We start from the raw sequence: 18907 nt of genomic DNA on the forward strand, positions 1-18907 counted from the left end.
AAATTATATATATTTAGGTAAAAAGAGGCCCATTATAATATTTAATTGGAAGGTAGATGGAGGATTACTGGAGTTGTTTTAACTAATAATTACTAAATTTGTTACTAGCATCTATATTTTCTTATTCAAAGTTGATATAAACCCTTTATTATACGATGTCAGTTATACCTACTTTGATCCCTAACCTGAAGCTTTGCCAATACATAAAAAATAAAAAAATAAATATTATTATTTTCAACATTATATGAAAAAAATTTGAATGGAATGATGTCTTCAAGCCCAAAGACTGATTTTACCTTATCTTATGCTTTCTATTTAATTAAAGTATATTGCGGTCGATATCTTATCATATTCCTCGTGACCTAGAGACAGTGAATCTTACATTGTCTGATTATTGATCAAGGTGAACGGATTAAGGCTAGATTAATCATATGTACATCAGTACATTCGTTAATAAGTTTTATCGATTCATTATTTATTTATATTTAAATGGTAACTTTGTCAAGGGTGGCGCAATCCCAACATATATATATAATAAAAATATATGAATTTGTCAATAAAATGAGGTAAGTTGCCGTTGATGATTTTTGTATTTGAATATTATAATAGTGATAATATACATGTTTAAAATTTAACAAAGAATTTTAATCTGGCTTCTAAATTTTAATTTTTAATTTAAGATTTTTCTTTCAATCTATTCTATATCCAATTTTTTTTATATAAAAAAATGTTTTTCGAGTTTTCTAAAATATTAATGGAAACAAGCTAAGAAGGCAACCAAACCGAGTGGCTTATCAAACAACCTAACATTTCCTAACCTATAACCTTAGCAAGTATATTTCCCCCACCATTTCTTACCCTAACGAACTTCAAAGAACGCATGCTTACGTGAAGAATATGTATACAAATTTAATTAATAGCCTTTTCCTTTCACATTTCAGTTTTAAGTGTTGCTCTTTCGGGTATACTCCATCTGGGTAGGCTCATATTCTTGCCTTCATCGCCCTGATTCATTCCTTCGTAATCAGAAAATAAGTCATATAAAATCTCAAGGAAAATGAGTTATGGTGACGTTACAATCATCTATTATGTAGTATTATGTCTCCTGTCAATTTGCATTATGAGTTTTGCTGTCAAACTTTTCCTTCTCTGCAAGAATAATCCATTAATGAAGCGGAAAGAAAGCACCCTTCCCGCAGCCAAAGTTTCTGCATCTTCGTATCCGTTAATGGAAATCGACGCTGCTACTGATGGCTTTAGCCACCGTAGAATCATCGGAAAAGGTCGGCTGAGCACCGTGTTTGCAGCGGTTATGCCTAACGGAGAACTTGCGGCGGCCAAAAAAATTCATCCTCGACTAGTTTTAAACAACGCTGGTTTCGGCTTTTCTTCAACAATCAAATGGCTTTCGTTGTCTGATCACCCGCACGTGGTCCCCATAACAGGTGTGTCGCAGAAAGTTCGATGTTTTATAGGCTATAACCCGTTATACAATGAATAATGTTAATAATTATGTAATTTATTCCATCTTTAACAGGGTTCTCGGAAGCTCCGGGGGAGAGAATAATAGTAACGGAATTTAACGGAATGCTGAGCCTGGATTTCTACTTGCACCAAAACCCCGACGGGTTGGCACTTCTCGACTGGGGACGGCGGCTGAGGATAGCCGCTGGCACTGCACGGGGGATCGAGTACCTACATGAAGTGGCGGCACCGTCAATAATACACGGTTGTGTGAAGCCATCTAATATACTGATCGATGCCAAGTTTTGCGCAAGAATTTGCGATTATGGGCTAAATTTTTTGGCACCGCACGAGAGGGATGGGCTAGTGGGGTACGTTGATGAAGAATACTGGATTGGGAAAAGGTGTGCTTCAAAGGAAAGTGATGCGTTTGGATTTGGGGTGGTTCTGTTGGAATTATTGAGTGGGAGGAGAAGTGAAGGAGGGCTGATTGTTGAGTGGGCAATACCTTTGATCAAAGGGATGAAATTCAGTGAATTGCTGGACCCTAGGCTAGTGATTCCGAGTGATTTCAAGCCATTAATTAGATTGGCTAGGGTTGCATTGGCTTGTGTTGGGAATTGTAGGAAAAATAGACCTTCTATGGTTCAAGTGGCTACTATTTTGAGCAATTTGGAGATGTAGTAGCTAACTTGTTGATTATTGTTTAACCATGGTCTAAATATCTGTATTTTTGTTTTGTAACCTTGTACTTCATTGAATGAATTACCATTATTCACGACTAATTAATGTACCATTGCGAGAATATGTTCATATTCAAAGCATTTAAATAACGCATAAAGAATTGAATTCGTTGCGGTTTTTGTACTTAAGCTTTCGATGGAATTTGTATAATTGAAAATGCAATTTCTACCAAGAAACTAGAAGGGCAATTAAAAAAAACATAAAAACCCTTGTGAGAAACTAAAAGAGGCCATTAAATTAAATAATACAAAAACTCATGTGAGACGACTGTATCGAAACATGTCAATTTTGTTATACAGATATTCTATTTAGGTCATCATGAAAAAATATTACTTTTATTATAAATATGGACATGATTGACATGTCTCAAGAATAAAAATCCGTTAGAATGTCTCACAAAATACTTGTTTTTTTTTTAAAAAAATACCCCTATTCCAAGGGAATTCCTCCATTAGAAAAACACACATGAAGATTATATTCTAAAATTTTCCGAAATGAAAAAAATCTAACCTAATGATACACTGAATAGGACATAAAAATGTGGTATAAATAGATATGTTTGGATGGGATACATGGTACGTAATGGCAGTGACAAGGTTCATTCCTCCTAATCTTTCCACCGAATAACCGTGTTGTTTGGTCATGTAGTTCTTCTCACTGCCTCTAATTAGTTTGACTCCACCTGATCATTTGTCTAAAATTTGTTCCAACATTTTTCTTTATTAACTATATAGAAATATGTTTGGATGTATAAGAAATGTGGTTGCAAAATCTACATTGGTGGGCTAGTAAAAAATTATGAATAAAATAAAATCATATGTAATACTAATTTTATATTAACCCTACCGATATTCACAATAAAAAGTAATACTTTTTCATGGATGATCCAAATAAGATATCTGTCTCACAAAATACGACCCGTGAGACCGTCTCACACAAATTTTTGACCTTCTTAAATCCTTACTTTATTCTTGTTTTTTAAAATCTTCACTTTATAACTTTGCCTTTTTTTGAAATTAAAATATTGTTATGTTCTATCTCTTTAATATGATACAAAAAAAAAGCTAAGATTTTACTAAATAAATTATTAATTACAATTTTTTAATCAAAATTTTACTTTTACATATTAAAAATAATATTAGTTATTTTTTTCCAAAGACATCAATATATATATATATATATATATATATATATATATATATATATATATATATATATATATATATATATATAAACACTTTAACAACTTATTTTAAAAATACGACTTCACAATTTATAATATATAAGAGCTTATAAGTTGTTTTAAATAAATTTAGACAAACACTATCTAAATCATTTTAAATTTTTAGCTGAGTCAGGGTGTGAACGCGGAATGATTATTTTGGGCCGGGAAATTCTGTTAGTCTAGCGACTTTGAGGGATCCTTTACCCATTGGATTCCATCCCCTTGCTGGACCCGTTAGTTTTTGTAGGCCTACACCAACTCAAAGCTTTGAATTTGAATCTCGTAGGCCCATGCCATTTATATACCTAGTCTGAGGTGAGACGATCAAATTAATGAGTTCAAATTCAATAATTACATTATAGTACCATTGAATGAAAGAAAATCAAAAGGTTCAATTTATAAATGATATATGTGAACATAGGATACTAATATATATAATATAAATTTATGATAGACAATATGATTCATGTAAAAGTATTACGAAATTTGGAGAATACTACTCTTCCGTAAACAGTTTCGGATCCGAATAGTTTAATTTTGTGCACCTTCATGAAATTTCTGGAAGTTGAATTGACTATATAAAATTGTGGAATGGCGAAGATTATGTCCTTATTTGAAATTTTTGAGACCACAAATCTTGTGGAGAATTAAGACTTCCAAACTTGGAATGAAAGTTTTGACATTATCTGGAAAAATGAGGCATACTCCATACGCCAATACATGTAAACCCTAATTCCACATAATGAAGCTTTGTCGTTAGGCTTTCTGTTGCGTAGCTTCTTTGGGAAGATTTTATTCATCATCATGCATGGTATATATATGGAAGTGACACCGTTAATTATCAAACATATTTATTTATTTGTATGTCGGCTGATATACATACATACATACATACATGTGACTGTCTTCACTTACTTAAGTGATAATGTGATATCGGACACGACGACACGTCAACAATGTGCCACATATCGTCATTTTCTACCGCAACACCAACATTATAGAGAAAAATGAATAATTTTTTTTTTTGAAAAATAAAATAATATACTAAGTTCGTAAATTGACCTATAATTATCAAACAAAAAAATTTTAAAAATATAAATTACAAAACAAAAAATGTAATTAATTAATGCAAATCTTTTTTTAACTTTCCATATACAGTTAACACCAAATTATCTCATAAAAAATTCCTATATATATATGTTTTCTCCCGAATAGTATGCCTCTGATCGGTAACAAAAAAGGCCATTAGGCTTAATTTTCAGTTAGCATCAGAGCATCTCAAAAGTCAAAACAATTAACTAAAATTAAGTAAATTTCATGTTCTCAGGTAGATAAATTAAAGTCCATCCCTTATAAGTACACAATATGGATAAGTTTAATTAGCTACACGGAGATAATGAATTTGTGAGAAAGCTAGAAATTAAAGTGTGCGTGTATCATGAGATCGAAAACCGAGCGAGCTAGTAATAGAATTGAAATGACGTTATACCTTGCTTGCGAGGAGAAGTCTACGCCAAGAAATTTACAGAAAGAGTATCTAAGAGAAAATTACACAAGTTAGGTATAAAATTTTCTTTCACAGTAGTTGGTACGTATATATTGCAACGCAACACCATTTTTATTTGTTTAAGTCAATTTACAGTACTGGATCATGAATTGAACTGAAGTACTGAAGAAGAAGCTTTAATTTAGGGAGACTCTAAATGGACATTCGAGCTGAACCCCCTTTCACTCTCCTTTGCTTAGGTAAAGATCAGGTGAAACGTCCCTCCATGTCCTAGAGAACCACATCTTGCCCATTATCCACTCTATCCCTATCAGCTTCTTCTTCATTTCATTATTAAGATGAGATGATGGAATCTTATTTTAGATACTTTTTTTTTTATTAGTTTTTATTTTATTTATGGTCTAATTAATGCTTTTACATTCTAAATAATATTATTATTAATGCTTTTACCCATACATTTAGAAACAGTCCACATTTTCATACTATCTTGTCAGCGACCATTAAATATATAGCAGCGATATGTATGAAAATGGTCAAGAAAAGAGAGAAACAAAATATTGGATCATGTAATTTACAAAACAAAAGCAAAACTTGACGTCCAAGCAACCAAATATTTTTTAATACATACAAATAATCGATCCTTCGTTCTTTTGTACAATATAATTTAGCAATCATCTCTCATCCCACCTCTCTTTGAAGGTTCTTATTGCGAATCCAAAACCTGATCCAATTTCAAAACACCAGAGAAGAAAGTTCCCAAAGACGACGGGAGAATTCAGTTCAAGTAATTATTATCGAACACGCAGCGGAAAAGTGAGATATAATTATCTATTTCTCGATCTGTCGTGCCCTATTTTTTATGTTACCTTATTTCCTCTGTGTATATGTTTGCGGCGGAGTCAAAGGAGGGACATATTCGCTGCGTCTGTTTCAATTTTTCTGCATAACCATATATTTTTATGCATTATATATATTCAATCCCCTCTTCTAGGAAATTAAAATATTGGATCTATGTATGTTTTCGTGTTCTCAGAATGTTCTCGGTTTCGATTTCAGGGAGTGGGAGGAAACTGCAGAAGAAACCCCGAAGTGGGATATGGGCATAAGATCATCTGTATAAAAGAAATGACATGGTCTAATGATGATCAAGAAACTTCCCTCCAAATCATCTCTTCTTCTAAAGATAACAGTGTTTCCTATCCAAATTATGATCAACCCAAGACTTTAGTTTGCCCTTCATGTGGTCACATCATGAAACTCCAAGATCAGGTTCATATCTTGCTAGATATTAAAATGAATTCTTTGATTTTCTCAAATTAATTAAATTTCTCTTAGATTATGTCGTTTATTTCACGTGAAATATTGAATTAGACCGGACTTCAAGATTTGCCGGGACTGCCAGCGGGGGTGAAGTTTGATCCATCTGATCAAGAAATTCTTCAACATTTGGAAGCCAAAGTGCTCTCTGATATACGGAAACGTCATCCTTTAATTGATGAATTCATTCCCACAATAGAAGGTGAAAATGGAATTTGCTACACTCATCCTGAGAAGTTGCCAGGTTGTACATTTTCTTCGCCGCCGCAATTTCACTTTCCTTGTCGACATATATAAGAACATACGTATACGCGTTAAGAACGATAAGTTATATATATTATGTGATCAAATCTGTTCCATGTGTATCTTGAAAACCCTAATTTGATTTTAAAAATTGGAAAGTCCGTGTGTTTAAACTTTCAAATCTTAATAAACTTATTATATTTTCATCATCATTTAGATATATAATCTGAGAAGAGTAAAAAATTATTGATTATTACTTGTCGGACCATATGCGGCTAGCTTTCATTATGTCTATAATTTTAAAATTCTTTTCCATCTTTCATTTGGATTAAAACTTAATATTTACGAATTGCAATTTTATTTTTTAATATTAAATTATTCAATGTTTTTTATTAACAAATATTTAGTATGTCAAAACAACTGATTTGTAATCAATAATAGTTCAACATGCAAGAGGAAGAGTAAGTGAGTTTTAGGTTTAGACTTTCAAGTATTATATATTAATTAATGGTTTGTTAAAAAAAAATTGATTGATATTAATATAACGATCAAGATTTTCCATTTGCATATTTAGATAGTGGAAAAGTATTAATCCGGTTGATTCTGTATTTATTACACATGATTTTATTGTGCATGCATATACAGCTGTGGATTAACAAATATTAGAGATAATGAAATATTTTATTTGATCATTTTTAAAATTTCATGTATAGTTCAAGATAAAACGATAATAATTCACTTAACTAAATTTCAACCAGTATCATGTCTCGTCACCCATTATTTTTCATTTTATATATCTCACATACCCTAAAAATGCTGAAGTTCTTGACCTATATTTACACAGCATCTAATTTGTCTTCTGTAAATTCTCACTGAAATATGCAGGAGTAAGCAAAGAAGGCCAAGTGCGCCATTTCTTCCACAGACCCTCGAAAGCATACACAACAGGAACACGAAAAAGGCGGAAAGTACACACAGATGCCGATGGTGGCGAAACCAGGTGGCATAAAACAGGCAAGACCAGGCCTGTTAATTCAACTGCTGGCAACGTCAAAGGTTACAAAAAGATACTAGTCCTCTACACCAACTATGGCCGCCAAAGAAAGCCCGAAAAGACAAACTGGGTGATGCATCAATATCATTTAGGAGACAATGAAGAGGAAAAAGATGGAGAATTAGTCGTCTCGAAAGTATTCTACCAAACACAGCCTAGACAATGTGGATCATCCAGCATGAAAGAGGCACTCATGAATACTAATAAATCGAGAACTTCAAGCCAGAATAAAGACAACACTTTTGCGAAAAATGGCGGTTTTTTCGAGTACTATAATCCTCCACCCTTTATTCCATACAGCATTGGAAGCCAAAATCATCCTAATAGAGACAGCCCACCTCAGAGTATTCCTAGTCTGGTTGTTCATGGCGATGGATCAACTTTATTTCATATGCCTTCAAGTGCAAGCAAAGGTAAATGAGGAAGTTGATGAATAAAAATTCATGGAAAAAATAAATAACATTTGTTGTTAATAAGTTAACAATGATGGATGAGGAAACTTTTGGTGCTGGCAGAAGATACGCTTGTTGTTTGGAGCAATTATAAGTTAATATTGGAGAGAAATTAGTCATACTTATGATTAAATTATTATTATTATCTATCAAAGATCATGTGTCGTAGAATTTAATGTATAGTTTAGACATCTTGAAATATGATGTTATTGTAAGAAAATACTGTAAACTTTCTTTTGATATTTAAATAATTAAGTTTTGTGCAGAATGGACAATTCTATCCTACTCCGGGAGATTTACTCCCTGTCACAAAATAATATATACATTAATACATGTATAGCATTTTAAAATAGCTACAATAATTTTATTAGCGTATATAAATGTGTAGAACATAAAATTTCTTATAATAATTAAATTTTAAAATATTGATTTTTTACATTTCATATGATTCTACCACAAAAATAAGAATAATAGAAATGAAAATCTCAAACCTCAAACCTAAAAGTTTTACTATCAAAAAAAAATTTCACGTAATTTTTAAATATAAAATATTAAGTTTTATATTTTCAGAATAATAATAATAATATAATGATATAACACATGTTATATACATTAAACGAAATTAGTTTAATGATTAGTTTGGTTGATTTAGGTTAAAGTAGTGTGAAATGTAATAATAATAATAAAAAAAAGACACGAGTAAAAAAAAAAAGTAAAGGAGAGTACCTCACCTGGTGTAGGATAGAATTGGCCGTGCAGAATTGGTTTTTACATTTTAATCATATATATTTTGAATGAGCTAGATGTGCAAGCTGCGTGTAATATAATGTAGTATCAATCTTGGTTCCTGATATAATCAAATTTTTTTACTCTCAAAGGTTAGGAATTAAAATGTTTGATCCATTATTATGGGAGTAAATTATAACAAAGAGTGAATATTTGAAGTCTTTACACAGAGAGAAAATAAAAGCCACGGGTTATTTTTTTAAAAAATATTTGTATAAGCCATGGGTTTTTTTTTTTAAAAAAAATATTTGTATACTGATGGGTAATGACCAAATTTAATTATTCAATTCATCATTGAGACATGACCCAATTTAATTATTCAATTCATTATCGAGGCCCAAATTAATTATAAAGGCTCAAACCCGCTATACACTCCAAAAAATCTATAAATAGGATATGATTCTCATTATTCAAAGGAGATCATTTTATGCTTAAACTTTTTAGCTCTCAATTAACATCTTTAATTGTTTTCTGACTTGAACGTTAGAGTGTCTACGTCGGGAAAACCACAACGCTTCTGACGTTTGTTTGTGATGCAGGTGATATAACTCACAAAGATTTCTCTCCACTAGGCACCAACTACTTGGACTCGTTTACGAGCTAGAAAGAATATCCTTCTATGATTACTCGAATTCGTGTACAAATCTGCAGAGTAATTCGGATAATCATAATTTTTAGCTACATCATATACATCTATATTCTCACATTTTATTTTCTTCTTCTTAAACTCTAAATTACCTGAAAAAAATGAAGAGAGAATACTTGTTGATCAAGAAATTTTGTTATTTTAATTGTCATGAAGGTCAACATTTTCTGAATATTTATAGAGATCTACAAAAGGTACTTGTCATCTTAATTTATTAAAATAAATTTTAGTTTAAAGAATATTTTACCTTTCCATGTTAGATTAATAAAATAACAAAAATAGCAAATTTGATATTTTTTTTAAAAAAAATAATTGTGAATTTGGTTATAATTTTTTTTCATCGACTCATTAAAAATTTGAAATTTATGGAAATAATTTATTATATTTTAAAAATTGTTCTACACAATTCTTAATTTAATCTGCGATATGATATACCAAGCTTCCAATGAGACCGACCTATATTTCAAAACGTCTTCAAACATTCAACATCGGAAAGACATATCAACGGATTATGACCGTATGAATTTTTTTCCCCCGAGAGTTGATTACTTTCCTAAGTATCTCCGTGATGCACAAATACCCAATTGCAACACTTTTGCGAGTAAAACATTTTCGAAATGGTTATAGTCCAGATAGTGTTTAGTATGGCCATTGAATCAGCCTGCAACAATAAAAAAAAAAACAGACTAAAGAAATTAATACTAAACCTTCAAGTAACATACAATCACACCGTTGAAACAACCTCATCCTCCCTATTTGACAACTACCAACCTCGAGAAAATATAACTTCCCATAAAAAAATAACGATTTCCACCCTGGTAACACCTCAATGCTCTAGCAACAAGCGCAGAGAAACCATTTTCGAACCAGAAGAAATACGGCCCCAAAAAAGAAGAAAATGAAGGATTACATCACGCCCCAGAGTTAATCGACTCATCCTAGCCTATATGTAACTTCTTCAAAGTACTAGACAACACACCAATATCTGCACTAAAACTGCTGAGGATTTAGCCATCCTGATCAAGAACATAATGCATGCTATAAAGATGAATTTAAGTTACAGACACTAGACAAAAACCAATTGCTTAAATTATGACCTCTGAAGAATACATTTTTCATAGAGTGCTAGAATATCTTTTTTGTTGGGATTCCTCAATTGAAGCAGCTCGGCACCAAAATTATGTTTTGTAAGCTCTTGCTTCAGTTTCTGTACAGTAAACTTGGTATAGTCTTCGGAGCTGGTTTGTTGACTACCGGCATCCTCATCACCCTTAAATACAGAACCACCATCTTCTGGAGAGGTGAATTTTAATGGGCTCGTGTTACTCTTAGCCCTCTTATTTACTTGGGCTGCTCGGTCATTTGTGCCTGTATCATGTACTGAGTCGATGCCCACTTCATATTCATCTGTCCTACCACGCTTCACGTGAGAAGCAGTTCTTGGTTTGCTGTCCAAAGTTGCTTTTTCACTAAATCGAAGAGTGTTGAATTCTTGAGAAAGTGCGTCAAGTTTTCCCTGAGTAACTTGTAGCTGAACAGACAGGGCCTCGGCCCTGTTATTTGCTTCCGCATGGGCAACACGCTCAGACTCCAACAAGCTCTCAAGTACTTGCACGGTATTCTTCCTCTGGTTGTTGCTCGACTGCAAGTGTGTCTCAATTTCCTTTTCCCTTTCTCTAACTCTTTCCTCCAGCATCTCCACCTTAAATAAAGCGTCCCTTCCAGCTGCTTTATACCTCTCCACTTCATTAGCCAAGTCAGTCTTCTGCCTCTCCAAACTTTCAGCGTACCTCTCAGCTCTCTCAATTTGTGCTAATCTTTCCATTGCAACTCGCTGGAAATCACTCTTGTCCTTCTGAGCAGAGATTGCTTCCGCCCTGGCTTCATCAGCCAATTCAGTTGCTCTTTTAGCCTGTATCTCAGCTGCTTTACACCTTTCATGGAGTTCCTCAAATCTGTTGAACTGTGTTTGGTACTTCTGCTCAAGGTATATCTTTTCCTGTTCCAGAATCTTGGCTTTGCTTTCAGCTGATTGCGCAACAGTATTTGCATGTTCAACCTTCTCAATTAACTCCTTCATCTTGACCTTCAACGTTGATGTTTCTAAATCATAGTTCTTAATCTTTGACTCAGCAGCCTGCCAACAGCATAAGAAAAAACAAAGAAAAACGTCGTATATCAAAGCTACAGATACACACAACAAATATTTGCAATACTATTGACATCACTAAAAATAAGTTTCTGCAAGAAATAGATAGACCCCACAATTCAATAGTTTGATTTCAGTTAATATTTTCCAAAACTGAACAGCCCAACAGATTAATCAAACAGAAGAGAGAAATTCAGCTTTACGCATATTTCGCTCAAGTTAGTTTGATTTTCTGTAAGCTTGATTCAGTTTGTTCAGTGATGGCAAAAATTCAGTTCGGTCAGTAATTAGTCCTACTTACGAAAAATTCAGTCAATCCATGTAGTTGTTTGAAATTTCAGTACAGTCACCAACAGAAAGCGAACTGTTTGAAAATTTATCGATTTTGATCATTAGGAATTACTGCTGAAGGAAATAATGATGTGAAGAATAAGACGGTGTAGAACACAAGGGCCTTTTCACAATGAAATACAGCATTAGACAGTTAAACAAATCACAAAAAGCAGTAGACATCTCTAAAATCTATTTACTTTTGTGTCACTCATACCTTTAATTCCAAACTAAGAGTAGTTAAATGCTGTTCTGCTTGCTCAAACTTGGATTGCTTTTCCTTTATTTCAATATCCTGCCAGCAGATAAAATAAAGTAAGATAATTTTCATATACTCAAAGAAGTTAAAAACATAAATATGATAATAGTTGAAACCCCCAATGAGTGAGTTTTGTGCATGTATATTAGTGTGCGAGAGAGAGAGCTAGAAATTTCCACCTTTTCTGCCAGAGAACGAGAGAATTCTGCCCTTAGAGCAGCTTCTTTTGCTTGTGTTTGATGATTAGTGCGCTCTTGAATGGAAGCTGCCTTCTCAAGAGCAGTTTTCACTTCTCGGACTGCAACATCATATTTACGCTTCCATTCCTCTGCTTCTTCCATGGCTGATTCAGCTTTCTCTTGAGCTGCTGCTAGTCTTGCTTCAGCGGCAGAACTTTTGGATCTGAGCATAGCCAATTCTGCACTTGCCTGCTCTTCCCCAGCTTTCTGCTTTGATAAAACCAGGTCATATTTCCTTTTCCAATCCTGTAACTCCCGCCTTTCAGTCTCAAGAGTTTTTGATAAGTTGGAAGATTTCTCTTCCAGAGAACTACATTTCTTCTGCAAATTGGTTATACGGCTCATATAATCTTCCGTGAGCTTTTTCTTGTCATTGATAGCATCTTCATAACGTTTCAAGTATTCAGACTTGTACTTCTCACTGGCTTCCAGTTGCTTGTTAATCAAACCCATCTTGTCTTCAACTGACCGACATTTCAGAGCAAGAGAACTCTTCTCGGTTCCAATCTGGTCTAGTTGCTTCCTGATCAAATCCATAATGGGACCTTCCAAACTGGACGTCCAAAGCGATCAGACATAGTTTTGGTGCATAACCAAAGTAAACATAAAAACTGAACAAACCTCTGCCGTAGAAACAAGACAGCTTTTCGCCACTTCTCTGGTCCATGACATGTATCTTCATACTTGGATAAAAGCCCATCAAGAACCTGCAAGAGAATTTTGTAAACCATTTAGGATGTGTTTGGGTGAAGTTAATTAGATCGAGAAAAGAATTTTGGTATGAAATAAATACAACTCCATTTTATGAGAATTTAAAATCCATTGCATTTGTTAATGAAACAGGCTAAAAAATGGATGACAAATTTCAAATTCATGCAATCCAACCGTATCCAAACAAGTGCGACAGATTTAAACATCAGATTTGAAATTCTCTTTTAATCCAAATGCTCCCCTAATAAAATGTGATTCCTCCTCCTGAAGATACAGAGGGCTCAACATACACTCATGGAGCCAATTATGTAAAAGGAGAAGATAGTTTTTAGAAGCAATAATACCTTAATAACTGTATCCACTTTTGCACCAGGAGAATGACAAGCTATTCTCAGCTCCTTCTCCATATTCTCTACGGCGTTTGTGCATTGAAGATATGCCTCCCTAAAAGCATCCTTTTTTATATCCTGCAACAAGAAGCAGATCAAGATCTATAAATGTGCAAGCAAACATAAAAAGAAGTATCACCTAACTGTAAACATGATTGTCTACCTAAAAAACAAAATTCTGAAATCCTGAATTGCACGATTCCTGATGAAAATGATATGTACCAGTATTTTCATCGATCAAAGTCAAATAACATTCAAACCAGACCTAAAGTTAAAAAGAGCAAGCCTTCAGCAATTTTTTTACGCCAAAGTAGAGATTTATTTTCTGGCTATTGTATCATTACAATTTACAAATCCATTCACAATAAATTATTTTCAACATAGGGGAGTGTTCTCTATTCACTTTTCAGGTTTTTCCCCTAAAATGAGTCACAGACTGAGATTCTCTTGATCAGTTTCTTGTTGTAAATACACACTACAATGTCAGTTCCCATAATGTTCAAAATCAGGTTTTTTGGGTCTGATTTATGAACTGATTCTTTTGATTTGGTTTATGTAACTTCGTTTGTAGCAGTAATCAAAACATTCAAAATTCAAGCTACCAGCCTACCAGAGAGCTCGAGCACTAAACTAGAGTCATGGTCCATAACAAGTGAATTTATGTATAAATACAAAGTTATAGAGCTCCGACAAAATCCAGATTTGGGTTGGCCAAGCTTCACAGGCTCAAGATCAAAGGCAATTATAGGATTTGGTAAGGATAGTTTGAACCCTTAGCAATAGTCAATTCAAATGAATAAGATAAAGATAATTACCTCAAATGCCTTTTTCAAAAAACTCTGAAGACGGTTTTCATACTTTTGTCGTATTAAACCAGCCCCAACAGCAGTAGAATTGAATGCAGACACAGACTTCTGAACTGCATCTTCATGTGCTTCCCTTAGTGCAACCTACAAAACCCAATATTAAAAAGCAAACACGCAGATGTTCGACCTTCATTCAAAAGCAAAACTTACTTCTTCCGGAGGCTTGGCACGGTCAAAAGCAGACATATAGATCTCAGTCGCCAGTTCGTAAGCTCTCTGACATTCAGCTTCCTCAACACTCTGACATAAAAATCATCAAATATTCAAAACAGAACCAACAGACTCTAACTGGGACAGATGCATGTATGACTTTTACATAAATGCTATGCGGCGTAAGCAAAAAAAATCTTTTACCAATCCTTGAGAGAAAGGTCACAAGACTAAGCCAACATGGATAAGGATGTAAACGAACCAAGCCGCTCGCGAGCTACTTGAAGCTCAAGTCGGTAAAAAGCTCGTTCGAAATCGTTCGTTACGCTTATCGAGCCGAGCTCGAGCTTCAAGTGTTTGGCTCAAGAGGTTTTTTGGGCTAGCTTGTTGGACCATGAGTTTTAGTCTCACATAACTATTTTAGTGAAATGTAAGAGATTGAAATGTTATAAATGAAAAACATAACTCTTAATTACTCATATCGTATTTGGTATTTTGGCTAAAAATGCTCAATGACCTCCAAATCGAACTTGTTTAATGAGCTAAAAAACGAGTTTGTTTAACGAACCCGAAAAAGAATTCGCTTAACGAGCCAAGGTCGAGTCAGTATAGTTAAACATGATAAACGAGCTATTAACAAACTGAGCTCGAGCTATTCGCGAGCTTAGTAATTTTCAAACGAGCCGAGCTCGAGCCTATAATAAAAGCTCAAATCGAGCTTGAGCCTATATATATCCTAAATGAGCCGAGCTCGAGTTTGATATTTTTTGTTCGTTTACATCCCTAAACAGGGACATGTCAAGAAGAATAACAAACTTAAAAGTAAAACAAAAATGGAACAAGGAATAAGGACGAACATTGAAAGTAGAAATTTCTCACTCGAGATGCGTTCAATTAATAATGAAAGAATACTCAAACAGTTTTTCTCACAAGAAGTAAACAAATTAACTTGAAGTTCTGAATTAGTTCTTTCAAACACTTTGATAATGTACACAAGAACAATTGTGTTCATAAACAAGCTTATCTGTTCCTTCACCTTCAATATAGAAACCAGCATACAAAAATCAAACTGACCTGCCAAGAAGAAGTTATAGTAGGCACAGCACCATTATTAAGAGCATCTAGGAATGATTGAAGAATACGAGCAAGAATGGGTCCTGTCATCACCATTGGTCCAAGTTGCTTGGGTCTTGTCCTTTCAAAAACAAACCTCGTAAAAGCATCTAAGCCGGACCTAAATTCTGGTCTCAATTTGTCCAACTGGATACGAGGAAAATATGAGCATAAATGGGAAGAAGTACGCAACAAAGTAGCAAAACACTAGCAATCAGCTACTTACCGCGATTTGGTCAAGCCTCTGAAGATCATTCTCATTGCTTAAAGGTCGTACAAGTGTGAAGCATTCCCTATCCGGAAAAAGTGCTCGAATTGATTCTCGTATCTAGTAATTAGTTTCAGGAAAAAAGGCATTTCAATGTTCATTCAAGGTCAAACAGAAATCGTAGGAATAAATATTCGATAATAGTTTTGTTTCAATCACGAAACAATATTACCGGTAGTATACCAATCACAGGGAGAATACTGAGTGTTACTATCACATAAACCACGATTAAGTGTTATCCGTTAATAACCAAGGAAAGAAAATGTTACCTCATTCTTGGCAGTTACATCCCTTCCACCACCCTGAACTGGTCTTAGAGCAAGCTCCAGATAGTCACGTGGGGTGATTTTACGATTGTCCTCCACCAAGTCTAAATAAAAATCCTGCAAGTAAAAATTCCGACATAAAATTACGCTCTTTAAATAAGAGAAAAAGACAAGCAGTAAATGTAAGCCAGTTTTTTTTTGTCTTCCACTCATGGCAATCACAAGAATGTAAACTGTCAAGAATATAACAACAGATACTGGGATCTATATCTATAATTACCCTCAGAAGCCAGACAAATGTCGGAGAGAATTGCCCTAACTCCGAGGTTGTAGTCCTTCCCCCGGAAGCTCTGACACGGATATGCTTGGTCATTTCAGTCACAAGTGAGAGGCTATCAAGAGCAGTTTCATCAATACCACCCATCTAAATCAAAATATCACAGAGTCAGCAATTTCTGTCGTATGAAACAATAATGGACTGAACAATAGTAAATAACTAAAAAACTAACATCACTAACTTAAAGAAAACCTGTCTAACATTACAAGAAGGACAAAACCAACAAAATAAACATAAAATCCGTAGTATAATTCTAGACATTGACATATAGTGTGACAACACTTTCCCACCTGGTTGTAAATGAACATGCTTGATAACAGGACAGCCAACGAAAAAATCTGTGTACTATATGTTCCCTGTCAAGAAAGAAAACTTCATCAACAAATTCAACAAGTCCTTAAAACCATGTTAAGAGTTAAAAAAAAGTAATATCAGAGACAACATGCAGTTTGAATATCTTGAACAATTAGGATTGCTGACATGACATGCTGCAAGCAGTTACAAACCACAAAAATAAAGAAAGGAAACAATAGTTAGAGAAGAGAATTTATTTGTGAGAAGAACATATGGCTACAAAAAGTAAATCTAACCGTTTGGTCATATGCATCGATTCCTTCTGTGTCCAAGAGTAAAAGATTGTATTCTGTTCCATCAAGTGCAGTTCTCCTTAGTGGGGTGCTCCACAACCAAAGACCTTTAGTACAAGGGCGATGTGTTGATGCTACTTGAAATCCACTGCTCCTCCCAAGAAGCTAAAACAATAAATTCAAACCGCAGGTAAATAAACAATGTCATTTGCCAAACAGTACTAATTTAGTCCAAATAAATAACGTGGCTTTTAAAATAGAGCCAGTTTTAAATTCCAAACAATTTTGTACTTTTCTTTTACTTTACACACACATTATAATGAAAACACATAAGTCATAACATGTAGATACTCATGGATTTATTCTTGGCAAAATCCAAAAGACAGTACAGCTAGTTACATAGTTGATTTACTATAAGTTCCATATATCGGCCCGAGTCACTCTTCACTTTTATGATCTAAAAACAATAAATTGGAGTGACAAAAGAATTTAGTGGTGCCGGAATTTGATTTTTTAACAAAAATTTGAACTTGACTTTAAAAGTTCTTATGCATCCTTTGACCCAAATAATGATGAGACAAAAATGTCATTCTGTAATGTTAAAACTGTGCTCTGACAATGCCAAGTAATCCATGGTTTGATACAAGCGAGGTGACTAAAATCCTAAGAGAGCTCAAAAATAACATTTTTTGACACGACCAATAATAATGAAAATTGTCAGCATAACAAGAACCAAGGTCTACTGCAGAATCTTTTTTAAAACAATAATAATAGAGAATCATGTATTTGCAGCTCAGTCTATCTTATACCATGAAGAGTTAAAGGAAAATCAAGTCCTGGGTTCTTGGTATTTTTTGAACCCAATTTAATTTCACTTATCAACTCCGTAATCCACTATCTTGTAGTTGAGAAAGCAGCAAAAATAAAAAATTTGAACTCATAACCCACAAGCATCATATATATGAAATCCTACTTTCTGGCAGAAATTAAAAAGAAAGGGAAAAAACGAAACAAAACCCTAATTCGCGAGCAAACACAACGAATGTAACAGCACTTTGTGCAACAGGTAAATCCAAAACTCTTAATCCCTAAGCCAATTTTACATTTCAACAAAGCATAACACAAACCCCGAGTAAGAAAAAAAACTCGAGAACAAAACGTTTCCAAGCATATGTCCCACATTTACCTGATTAAGTATAAAACTCTTGCCCTGTCGAGCACGACCGCATACAGAAACCACACCCACGGGCTCCTTCACCAATTGAAGAACAGCAAGAGCCTCCGGATCCATATGAAACTTCCCCTTCTCGTCGGAGTAAACAAGACGGATCGGCCTCGCAGGTCCGGGGGCATAATTGGTGGGCGGCGTCGGTAGTTGAGTTATCGGAGACGGCGTCTGGGGAGATTCTCCGGCCGAGCCTCTCGTGAAAAGCCTCTTCATGATCCAAGCCCGGCTAGTGTATAAATGTTTAGAACTACAGGAATTGGGAAAATGTGGAAAGAGGGAGAGTGGAAGGGGGGGAAAGAAAACAAAACGAAAATAAAAAATTCTGTGAGAGAGAGGAGCGCTGCGCAGGGGTTTATTCCACGCGATGACGGGGTGAAATTACCATTTTATGTACCAAGAATTGAATCTAACAAGGGCATTATAGTCATATTAATACCGATCTTAAACGAAGCCATCTAAGTGGCTGGTACTAACGTAGGCATCAGATATTGCAATATCAAAGCGACCTCTGGGAATTATATGGATCGGATTCATAATTGATAGCTACATCGAAAAGTGGGCTCGGAGAAAGGTACGG

At 34.3% G+C, this 18907-nt stretch overlaps 3 protein-coding genes across 4 annotated transcripts; 2 read left to right on the top strand and 1 right to left on the bottom strand.

Annotated features, from left to right (window-relative positions):
• Positions 1-858: 858 nt before the first annotated feature.
• LOC140814518 (serine/threonine-protein kinase-like protein CR4) lies at positions 859-2278 on the top strand. The gene is made up of 2 exons (XM_073173536.1): positions 859-1445; positions 1538-2278. The coding sequence occupies exons 1-2, from the start codon at positions 1058-1060 to the stop codon at positions 2146-2148; spliced, it is 999 nt and encodes a 332-aa protein (XP_073029637.1). The 5' UTR covers positions 859-1057; the 3' UTR covers positions 2149-2278.
• A 3191-nt stretch (positions 2279-5469) lies between these two features.
• On the top strand, positions 5470-8071 carry LOC140814170 (NAC domain-containing protein 73-like). 2 transcript variants are annotated; one of them, XM_073173060.1, is made up of 4 exons: positions 5470-5753; positions 5997-6209; positions 6312-6501; positions 7386-8071. In XM_073173060.1, exons 2-4 carry the CDS (start codon positions 6066-6068, stop codon positions 7973-7975), a joined length of 924 nt encoding a protein of 307 aa, XP_073029161.1. In that variant the 5' UTR covers positions 5470-5753; positions 5997-6065; the 3' UTR covers positions 7976-8071. The 2 variants fall into 2 exon arrangements, with proteins under 2 accessions (XP_073029161.1, XP_073029160.1); XM_073173059.1 differs by lacking the exon at positions 5470-5753 and having other exon boundaries at positions 5813-6209.
• Positions 8072-10118: 2047 nt separating this feature from the next.
• On the bottom strand, positions 10119-18663 carry LOC140813456 (uncharacterized). Its single transcript, XM_073171924.1, has 14 exons — positions 18289-18663; positions 17106-17267; positions 16806-16871; positions 16459-16602; positions 16182-16295; positions 15871-15972; positions 15606-15791; positions 14532-14621; positions 14331-14465; positions 13471-13593; positions 13037-13122; positions 12356-12968; positions 12135-12212; positions 10119-11575 (listed from the first exon to the last, which is right to left on the bottom strand). The coding sequence occupies exons 1-14, from the start codon at positions 18541-18543 to the stop codon at positions 10529-10531; spliced, it is 3201 nt and encodes a 1066-aa protein (XP_073028025.1). The 5' UTR covers positions 18544-18663; the 3' UTR covers positions 10119-10528.
• Between the last annotated feature and the right edge of the window lie 244 nt (positions 18664-18907).

This window comes from Primulina eburnea, chromosome 15 (assembly GCF_022965805.1).
Source record: "Primulina eburnea isolate SZY01 chromosome 15, ASM2296580v1, whole genome shotgun sequence".
In the NCBI taxonomy this organism is placed as follows: domain Eukaryota; kingdom Viridiplantae; phylum Streptophyta; class Magnoliopsida; order Lamiales; family Gesneriaceae; genus Primulina; species Primulina eburnea.

Bases quoted from the DNA above. Each gene is read 5' to 3' on its own strand.
- LOC140814518 (XM_073173536.1), top strand. From the start codon at position 1,058: ATGAGTTATGGTGACGTTACAATCATCTATTATGTAGTATTATGTCTC. The intron at 1,446-1,537 runs GTGTGTCGCAGA...CATCTTTAACAG, and splicing joins GCACGTGGTCCCCATAACAG to GGTTCTCGGAAGCTCCGGGG.
- LOC140814170 (XM_073173059.1), top strand. From the start codon at position 5,952: ATGTATGTTTTCGTGTTCTCAGAATGTTCTCGGTTTCGATTTCAGGGA. The intron at 6,210-6,311 runs GTTCATATCTTG...ATATTGAATTAG, and splicing joins TCATGAAACTCCAAGATCAG to ACCGGACTTCAAGATTTGCC. The intron at 6,502-7,385 runs GTTGTACATTTT...TGAAATATGCAG, and splicing joins TCATCCTGAGAAGTTGCCAG to GAGTAAGCAAAGAAGGCCAA.
- LOC140813456 (XM_073171924.1), bottom strand. From the start codon at position 18,543: ATGAAGAGGCTTTTCACGAGAGGCTCGGCCGGAGAATCTCCCCAGACG. The intron at 15,973-16,181 runs GTAACATTTTCT...ACTAATTACTAG, and splicing joins ATGTAACTGCCAAGAATGAG to ATACGAGAATCAATTCGAGC. The intron at 11,576-12,134 runs GTATGAGTGACA...TGCTGTTGGCAG, and splicing joins CTCTTAGTTTGGAATTAAAG to GCTGCTGAGTCAAAGATTAA.